At 42.2% G+C, this 9,610-nt stretch overlaps 1 protein-coding gene across 2 annotated transcripts; it reads left to right on the forward strand.

Annotated features, from left to right (window-relative positions):
• Positions 1-1,548: 1,548 nt before the first annotated feature.
• On the forward strand, positions 1,549-7,561 carry LOC307138898 (leukocyte elastase inhibitor-like). 2 transcript variants are annotated; one of them, XR_013818067.1, is made up of 9 exons: positions 1,575-1,659; positions 1,923-2,099; positions 5,324-5,467; positions 5,603-5,758; positions 5,845-5,962; positions 6,196-6,338; positions 6,425-6,592; positions 6,686-7,145; positions 7,366-7,558. XR_013818067.1 is itself a non-coding variant. In XM_079837591.1 (8 exons), exons 2-8 carry the CDS (start codon positions 1,932-1,934, stop codon positions 7,088-7,090), a joined length of 1,302 nt encoding a protein of 433 aa, XP_079693717.1. In that variant the 5' UTR covers positions 1,549-1,659; positions 1,923-1,931; the 3' UTR covers positions 7,091-7,561. The 2 variants fall into 2 exon arrangements, 1 of the variants encoding a protein (XP_079693717.1); XM_079837591.1 differs by having other exon boundaries at positions 1,549-1,659; positions 6,686-7,561.
• The last annotated feature ends 2,049 nt before the right edge of the window (positions 7,562-9,610 follow it).

Consider the following 9,610-nt stretch of genomic DNA (forward strand, 5'->3'; position numbering starts at 1 on the left):
ACCTGAGAGCTGGAAAAACCAAACTCTGGTCAGGCCAATCACAGCGTGTGTAGAGTCGGTGGGTGGGCTTAACATAATGACGGCACCTCACGGCAGAGTTGCAGAGGTTCTGCGTGCTACTCGTAAATAAAGCTGACGAACAGTGGTCTTTTGAATTGGCTTTGGCCGCGACTCTGGAAGACTTGGAGTTAAGCTTTTCTTTGAGAAAAGAACGAAGAATGGCACTGAAGTCATTCTTAAGAAAAGAAGATATGTTCGAAGTTTTGCCTACCGGATACGGCGAAAGTCTATCAACTAACGTTTGCTCGGCTTCACCTTCTTCTTCGCTCTGGCTGGTTGTGGTGCTCATGGCGCTATCCAATGGCGTGCAGAGGGAATTTGAAAGACAACCATTTATCCCGCCCCTCGGATTGAGCCCTGTCAATGGTGAGTTTCCAGACCCAACATCTTGATGTGGGTCTGGCTTGTCAGGCTAACATAAATGATGTCTCTTACTGAAATATGTAGTAGAAAACCCATGAAAGATTTACATTATTTAAAAAATCCATTATATATTTGGACAATGGGCGGCGCCGTTTTCTTTGCGTTGTAGGTCGATGACTGGGAATGGTTGCACTCGGCAATCAACTGGCGCTACCCGTGGCTATTTTTACTACAACACGACTCAAAAATTGTTTCAAAGTTAAACAAAACCAATTAATTGCTTTGTAATAGCATTTAAAACACACTCAAACACACATGTGCACACAAACACACACACATCCACGCTCAATCGGCAATGCAATTACAAAGCAATTAATTGGTTTTGTTTAACTCTGAAACAAAGTTCGAGTTGTGTTGAGGTAAAAATAGCTATGAGTAGCGCCAGTTGATTGCTGAGTGCAACCATTCTACGTCATCGACCTAGAACGCAAAGAAAATGGCGCCGGCCATTGTCCAAATATATAATGGATTTTTTAAATAACCAAGATCTTTCATGGGTTTTCTACTACATATTTCAGTAAGAGACATCATTTGTTATAGTCGTAATATGGGTCGTAATATGGATTACTTTTACGAGGGATATGCGCTTTTTTGGGCTTCAAAATCTAAGGTACCATTCATTCCCTTTATAAAGCTTGGAAGAGCCAGGATATTTTTTTATATATTTCCGATTGGCTGAAAGAAGAATGTGATGGCTTGAGGGTGAGTAAATCATGGGATAATTAAAATTTTGGGGTTTTACCTATTAAAGAATGTTTTTGTTTTTAACCTTGTCAAAGAACTGAGAACTCCTGAGAACAGAGAGCCTGATATATGATTAAAATATGACTTTTACAGAACTAAAAATGAACAGAAATGATACAGATGTTGCATCCACGTTCTTGGCAACAATTAAGGGATGCCAATGTTTGCTTTTGTTTCCAAGTATTGCTGATCTACAGATTAAACATCTGTCCTGACAGCACATTTCCACGCCTCCCCTTGACTATTCCCGTCAACATTCAAAGAGACAGGTTTCACCATTCAAACAAGCCTTTCATTTTCCAGAAGGGCAGGATTTGGTTTAGAGGATGGGCTCTTCAGGGCGAGGCAACATTTATAAGAATGGCAGTCAGCAGATCATTCATTCACCTCAGACACACAGGGAAACTTCATCATTCCTGCTGAATACTCGAGGTAATGCTTTTATCTAACTTTGCATTTGTTAGAAGTACCTTCATACAATGTATTGAGTAAAGCAGGTCTAATAAATCTAATGTACAATGATTTGTACATTTTAGTTCTGTATGTGTAATGATGAAAATGAGGTGCTGTTCTGATTTTAACAAAACTGGTGTCATATGAGAGAAAAGCATTCATTGACTGTTTCTTTGACAAGCATGTGATGTTGTTTGCATAGGAAGTGTGCTGATCATTTCTCTCTCTCTCCTGCTTTCTAGCTTGTGAAAATGGATTCTCTGACTGCAGCAAACACACATTTCTCCCTTAACCTGTTCAAGAAGATCAGCGGAGGAAACGCATCAGGAAATGTGTTTTACTCTCCTGTCAGCATCTCCTCGGCTCTGGCCATGGTGTCGCTCGGTGCAAGAGGAAACACAGCAGATCAGATGATTAAGGTGATCTTTCACAATCTGCATTTATTTTTAAAAGAGGGTGAAGGGAAAGTCAACTGAGACAGAGGGACCAGGAAGTTATGCAAGCCTTTGCACAACAAGCACATGTGTTCCAACTGCGTTTTAAAGCAACAGTACACTAACAAATGAACATATTTACAATATTTGCTCATCCTCGCCACACTGTGACAGAATCTCATAGCCTACAGCCTGTGCACTTCACTGGGGTTCTATATAGAATTCTGACTCCATTTTAAAGAAGCAATGGGAAAACAAGAAAAGAACATGAAACAGAACCAACACACTAGACCAGGGTTCCTCAAACTCGGTCCTGGAGGGCCACTGTCCTGCAGAGTTTTGCTCCAACCCTGATCAAACACACCTGAGCAAGTTAATCAAGGTATAGAGGGTATGCATCGACGTCACTTTCCCGCCGGAACATGCCCCTTCAGCCGGGACTGAGTGGCAGAAGAGCTGCTGCGTGGCTGGAGTTAATAGGAAAAAAAGCGAGTAAGACAAACAGTTATCAGTTTAAACTAAAGGTTGGACTCGATATAGTGTTCCTTACAACTTGGCAAAGATCCAGTGATCCATGAATATTGACACCCTGCCAGGAATCGTGTTTTCCTGACATTCATATGAGCCTGATTTCGATACATAAATATCACTGTCAGTCATCACAATTTCGAGAATGAATCCCGCATGTATATGCGGATATGGGTCTATGTATTAAAGTGTGTATGTGGCCGCTTGTCAAGAATGGAAAACAACAGAATTTTATTCAAATTCTGAATATATTATAGGCCTATTAATATTTTTTTATATCGCCTAGACAGCGCGCAAATAGTGCTCCCTTTATAATCACTAAAAGCTGTCACTCATTCAATGAACGCAATCTCACAAAGTTCCGTTATATTAATCAGTGAAGCTGACGACACAATGAATCTTATTTACATGTCTACACTTTATTAGAGAGGATTAGCGCGTCTGCAGCACTGGACAACAACTCGAGCTGTGAGTGGATTCTAACTTCAACACCTGTGATTGGCCATTGTGTTTTTAGAAATCAATAAACATGTCTGTGATTGGCTACATTACTCACCGAAGGGGAACACGTTGGAAATTTAATCATTTGATTTGATGAGTGCAAATACAGAAACGCACTGGCTCTCTTGCCAAATCTTTTTCGCTAATAAGATGCTATTATTACAATTTCTTATGATGGATTACAGATCCTAGATCAGCAGTGTTAGGCAGCTTTTCCCTCTAAAAGCAATAAGTCGAAGCAGTAAATCCTGAGTACCAGTGCACTGCCTGGGCAGTGGTTTGAGTGTGAAAATGACACGCTATTATCAAGTCCATCTCCATCTCTTGGTCCGGAGGGGGGCACAGGGATGTCCATGGAGTTCGTGGCCAAGCCTCCCCCGACCCCCCTTCTGGCGTCAGGCCTTGTTTTGTGTGTTTTTCGCGGCATTCACGCTGTAAACCAATGCTGCCTCTCAGTCGTTTTGCCACTCAATGTGGCGTAACTGCAGTCACTCCAGCTGAAGGTGACGTCACATGCATACCCTCTATTCAGGATCACTAGGAAATTACCGAAAGGTGTGTTTGATCAGGGTTGGAGCTTAACTCTGCAGAACAGCGGCCCTCCAGGACCGAGTTTGAATGCCAAAAAGTTTGTATACAAGGATAAATGTCTTAAATGAATGCAGCATACTTTCATGTTTAATAAGTTACTTTTAGATTTTTACTAGTAATATAATATAGTAAAATAATATTGTTTGAAAGCTGTTTAATTCATAAGATGTGATCTAAATGTGATTTAAAGCTGCAGTCCATAAAATTTTTGCGCTCTAGCGGTTAATAAACAGAACTTCATGCGTCTTGCGGAAGAATATTGCAGCCGGAGCTACTTCTCTCTGTTTAGGTCTATGGCGAGACACACGGGGACTGTGCTCCTCCACATCAGTTCTGGTGTAAAATAGTCCCAATATAAAAAATGTTATTCTAATGTAGAAGAATACACTTATTGTATGTTATTAAGTGTACCACAATGATTCAGGGTAAGACAAAAACACGGTTTGGAAAATGGATTAATGTTATTATATAATATTTGTAAATCTTGAACACAAAAAAAAGTTACGGACAGCAGCTTTAAATCTGAATCCATAAAATGATCCCATGATGGGTTCTATATGATGCACCGGATGGAACCCTTAAAAGGTTCTATATGGAACCTTTCCTTCTATATGGAACCTTTCCTTCTAAGAGTGATTATATTCCAAGTTGCTATTCAGAACTTAGAAGGTGCACTATGTGACTTTTCCGTCCACTAGAGGTCGCCTATTCAAAACAAAGGCGTAGTTTGATGACGCCAAGTTTGAGAGCAGAATCTTGGGACATGTGGTCTTCACCTCACAGCCGGTGGGAAAGAATCGGGATAGGGCAGAAATCATGTTGATGGATGTGATTATTAACGTTACTGTAGTATGAAGCAGAGCAGGACCGAGTGTTGTGGAGCTGCGGAACCGCTGGAGCGATTGTTAATAAGATGAACGCAACACAAGCCTCGCGAGCAGTGGGACTTTTATTATGCCACAGTCGCCGGCGCGACTTCCGCTTTTCCGGTCATGAGTCTGAGGTAACGCAGCTCTGTTGATCATATTAGACACATCTGAGTGTGTTAATGATGTTATGACGTTACTGTGCTGTGCGTTTACACTTGTTCACACTGCAGTGAGAGTAAAGCGTTTCTGCAGAATAAAACCAGAAACCGAGGGGAACGCAGATATGATGTCATCAACGACTCCCTCTCACATCCCGGTTCCTTTGTTTACAATAGCAATTTTCTCACGATTTACAAATAGTTGGAAACATTTGGGATATTGTAAGTACTCATCTGAACTCATCTATAACACTGGCCTAGTGGTTTTTGGATATTTTACTGAAAAAGGTTACATAGTGCACCTTTAATGTTCAGCTAAATGCAACATTTAAACTGTAAGCAACAATACATGTAAAAGTGCTTTCACAAATGGGAAACTGTGTTTCCAGAATGAATTCCAGCAATGCATTAAGCATAAAGCACCAGATATTAATCACTCTTTTCAAGTGCATTTTTTTTTTTTTTTTGAATGGGCATTTAAGAAGTGCATTCACACAATATGATGAAGTTATCAGAATAGTGACATTATCTGTATTAATTCTCCCATAATAATGCTGTGTAGGTCCTGGGATTTAACAATCCTCCAGCTGCACAAGCAATGATGCAGCAAACCCAGGAGCCCCGGTTTACATGTGGCGTCAAGGTTCAGCATGATCCATCAATGATGCAGCAAACCCAGAAACCTCAGTTACCTGAACACTGGCCGGTATGGATATTTACATCAACCACTAACCTCATGACTTTATGATTATAATAACAGTTGTATTTGCTGTAGTTGTGCATGTATCCTTTGGGTTTGTCTGGTTCATCTGATTAAATCTGATGTTGTTGTTGCAAACAGAAATGTCCTGCTAAGCCAATACATGGACAAATAACTGAGGAGCAAATTCATTCCAGCTTCAAGAAGTTTATGAGTGAGCTGAACAAACCAGGAGTCCCGTATGTGTTGAGTCTTGCCAACCGCCTCTACGGAGAGCAATCCTACCAGTTTGTTGAGGTAAGACTCGGTTTATTCACTGGAGGTTCTGGAAATGTTCTCAGCTCTAATATCATTTGCAACTCAATCGGTTTGATATGTTACAGAAATTCCTCAATGACGCAAAAATATACTATGAAGCCGGACTGGAGAAGGTGGACTTCATGAACAAATCAGAGGCTGCTCGTGTCAACATCAACAAATGGGTGGAGAAAAAAACACAAGGTGAAATCCAGCAATCCTCTTATGCCAGCACACCGTGGTTCGAGTCCCGCTTCCAACAGGAGGGGTTACAGCTACACTCAAATAAAAGTTATTTCATGTTTTTTGTAGCACTTAAGGTTCAGCAAAATTGTCTTTTCAAGGGCCATGTTTGGCTTTGTGGGTTCTTGAGTTGAGCTATTTAGTAAAAAGTTGAAATCTCTTCTCAAAGTGAACAATGCCAATTTGTTTTTTAGAGAAGATCAAGGACCTGCTGCCACCAAGAGTCATTGATGAGATGACGAGACTGGTCTTGGTGAACGCCATCTACTTCAAGGGAAACTGGGAGAAGAAATTCCCAAAGGAAGCCACCAGAGATGGGCAGTTTAAGCTGAACAAGGTGAGATTTCATGCTTTTTAAAAATATTTTTAACAGTCCCGATGGAATCTGAGGGGTTATAATGTGTTTCTGTTGATGTTTGGCAGAATCAAACTAAACCAGTGAAGATGATGCATCAAAAGGCGCACTTTCCTCTGGCCTTCATCCCAGAGATGAACAGTCAGGTTCTGGAGCTGCCGTACGTCGGGAAGAATCTCAGTATGTTGATCATCCTTCCTAACGAGATGGAAGACAGCACCACTGGCCTTCAGAAGGTGATGTGAATGATCAGTTAGATGTTTAATACTTGTGAAACAGTTTTCATTTTGACTGAACTATTCATGTGACATGTCTCTCTTATTATCCAGCTTGAAAAGGCACTGACCTACGAGAAGCTCATGGAGTGGACCAAACCAGAAGCCATGCGCCAACAAGAGGTTCAAGTGTCTCTGCCCAGATTCAAGATGGAGGAAAAATACGACATGAAGAAGATTCTGATCAGCATGGGAATGGAAGATGTTTTTAACGAGGCAAAGGTGAACCTTTCAGGCATGACCTCCAAAAAAGACCTGGTGCTGTCGAAGGTGATTCATAAAGCCTTTGTTGAAGTCAACGAGGAAGGAACCGAAGCGGCTGCAGCCACCGGTGCCGTCATGATGACACGGTGTTTGATCATCCCGCAGGTCTTCAATGCAGACCATCCTTTCCTTTTCTTCATCCGACACAATCCAACCAAGAGCATTTTGTTTTACGGACGCTTCTGCTCTCCATGAGTGAGTCTTGCTGAGACCCTTCCAGCTAGTTTAGGCGGTGATCTGGTTAAAATGAGTAGGAGAGACTCGGGACATTCAACATTGTAAAGATTTAAAGTATTATAATTTCTATAACTAGTTCTGCAATCACTCTAAACTTAAGCACATTTATCTTAGAAATAAAGATATGTTTACATTCTAAGTAATGGACATTTTTCTCTTATTATATGCAAATGCTGGATAAGTGTAAACGTGTTTATGATTGAAGAAATGAAATGCATTGCAGTTGTCCTGAGTCTCATTCAGATTGTGGTTTTGGATGGGTCCACGGGTTTTGCTTTTGCTACTGTATAATCAAATCCACCAGTTTACATCAACATTTGTGTTGTTTCCTGCACTACAAGAGGCTCTATTATACAAGTCAAATTATGCATGTATTCACTGTAACACTATCTTTAAAATACATTAAATAAATATTTACAAGTATTCAATAAAACCTGTTTTGTTTGAGTTTTTATTGTAATTTAACAGAAACCGCTGTTACAAATAAACTGTGGTCAAACTCTAGTGCCTATGGAACTCAAAGAAAAGGTTTCTGAAAAGGTGTTGAGGGGGAAACCACAGAAAGAGAGGACATTAAACTACAATTTGAATTAGCAAAATAAGTTGTTTTTATGAATGTTACATCAGGGTGTATGTTGTAATATACAGTTGTCAAAAGTTTTCCTCTCTCACTACTCTTGAACCAGAGGGGGGGATTCCCCAGATGGAGTGTGCAGTTGCGGTGCATGCCTGCAAAATGCTGCCACCTGGTGGGGTCATTCGCAAATCCCATCCAGCACCTGTGAGACAACAGCAGCTCTGGCTGCTAATAATAACCTCCGCCCTGCATGCAATGGCCACCTGCAAGTATACCAGGCCAAAGCACTCATAATGCACTGGGGTAGTCATGAGACGGGGGTTGATGCAGGTACGTCTGAAGTTTTATTGGTGTCGCTTGCATGGTGTCTGGGGGCTTGCTAGCGATTCCCAGCCCATCTCGTGGGTCATTTGTCATTTGCCCTGTCAATGTCATACTTTCTTTCCTACAAGGCAAGACAAGTTTAATTATGTAGCACATTTAATACACAGTGGCAATTCAAAGTGCTTTACAGAGAAATGGAATTACTATATTCATAAGAGAATAAAATACAAAAATATATATCTTAATCCCTAACTGCCTGATTCTCTAAATTCAGGGATCCACTATCTGAGACAGAAGAGATGAGAGGATGAACTGGGCACGATGAAAGTTCTGTGCCATATGCTATCAGATCAAAAGTTGAGACCGCTCTGGAAGATCTGGTAACCAGTGGAGTCATCCCAGCCCATCTCGTGGCTCATTTGGATGATCAGACTCTGCTATAGGATTCCTGGCATCTCCCCAAGTTCAGCAGCATCCGGTTTACCTCGGTGGTAGACAGGGATGCTCCTGTCCTGCATGTGGAGATTGCAGTCCTACTGGCGAAGGACGGGATAGAGCCGGTCCCTCCAGCCGATAAAAAAATAAGGGTTTTACAGCCCTTTTACAGCTAGTTGTACTCAAGAAAGGCAGTGGGTTATGGCCAGTCTTGGGTCTGTGTGTCTCAAATCAGGCCCTTCACAAGCTTCCGTTCAAGATGCTAACATGGAAAAGCATCTTCAGCCATCTGGGGCTTCGGGTCAACTGGGAAAAGAGCAAACTCTCCCCGATGCAGAGAACCTCTTTTCTCTGTATAGAGTTGGACTTGGTCAACATGACAGCACATCTCAGGAGCGAGTGTGCTCAGTCAGTGCTGAGCTGCTTGAATTTGTTCAAGGGCAGGACAGCGGTTCCACTGAGACTGTTTCAGAGGCTCAAGGGGCATATGGCATCCACAGACATGATCACGACACTCAGATTGCTTCATATGTGACAATTTCAGCACAGGTTACACGGGCGAGTCCTGAGATGGGCATGGCACCACGACACACACCAGGTGGCGATCACACCTGCCTGTCGCCAAGCTTTCAGCCCGATGTCAGAACTCACTTTTTCTACGGGCAGGTGTTTCCTTAGAACAAGTGTCCTTGCATGATGTTTCCTCAATAGATGCCTCCACCACGGGCTGGGGCGCCGTGGACTGCACTGACATATTATTTGCCTCAAGTTGTATGCATTTCACAGGTATGCATTTATCCTAGTGAGCCTGCTCGCACAGACACGGGGAGCAGGTCTTGATGGTTGCGCCTTCCAGACCTGGTTCCCAGAACAGACGCCCCTCACGAAAGTCCCTCCCTGGCTTCTCAGCCACATGGCACCCACATCCAGACCTCTGGAACCTTTATGTGTGATTTCTGGATGGGATGTGGAGGACTTAAGTGGCCTACCTCCAGCGGTAGTTGACACTATCACTTCAGCTACAGCCCCCTCTACGAGGCGCGCTTACATTTTGAAGTGGAACCTCTTCCAGTCCAACCCCTGTAGATGTCCTGTCAATGTTGTGCTTTCTTTCCTACAAGGCAAGGCAAGTTTATTTATAT

This window comes from Gobio gobio (genome assembly GCF_949357685.1).
Source record: "Gobio gobio genome assembly, chromosome: 15".
Lineage (NCBI taxonomy): Eukaryota > Metazoa > Chordata > Actinopteri > Cypriniformes > Gobionidae > Gobio > Gobio gobio.

Coding starts and splice junctions, on each gene's coding strand:
- LOC307138898 (XM_079837591.1), top strand. CDS start 1,932: ATGGATTCTCTGACTGCAGCAAACACACATTTCTCCCTTAACCTGTTC. Junction 5,759..5,844: donor AATCCTACCAGTTTGTTGAG/GTAAGACTCGGT, acceptor GATATGTTACAG/AAATTCCTCAATGACGCAAA. Junction 6,339..6,424: donor GGCAGTTTAAGCTGAACAAG/GTGAGATTTCAT, acceptor GATGTTTGGCAG/AATCAAACTAAACCAGTGAA.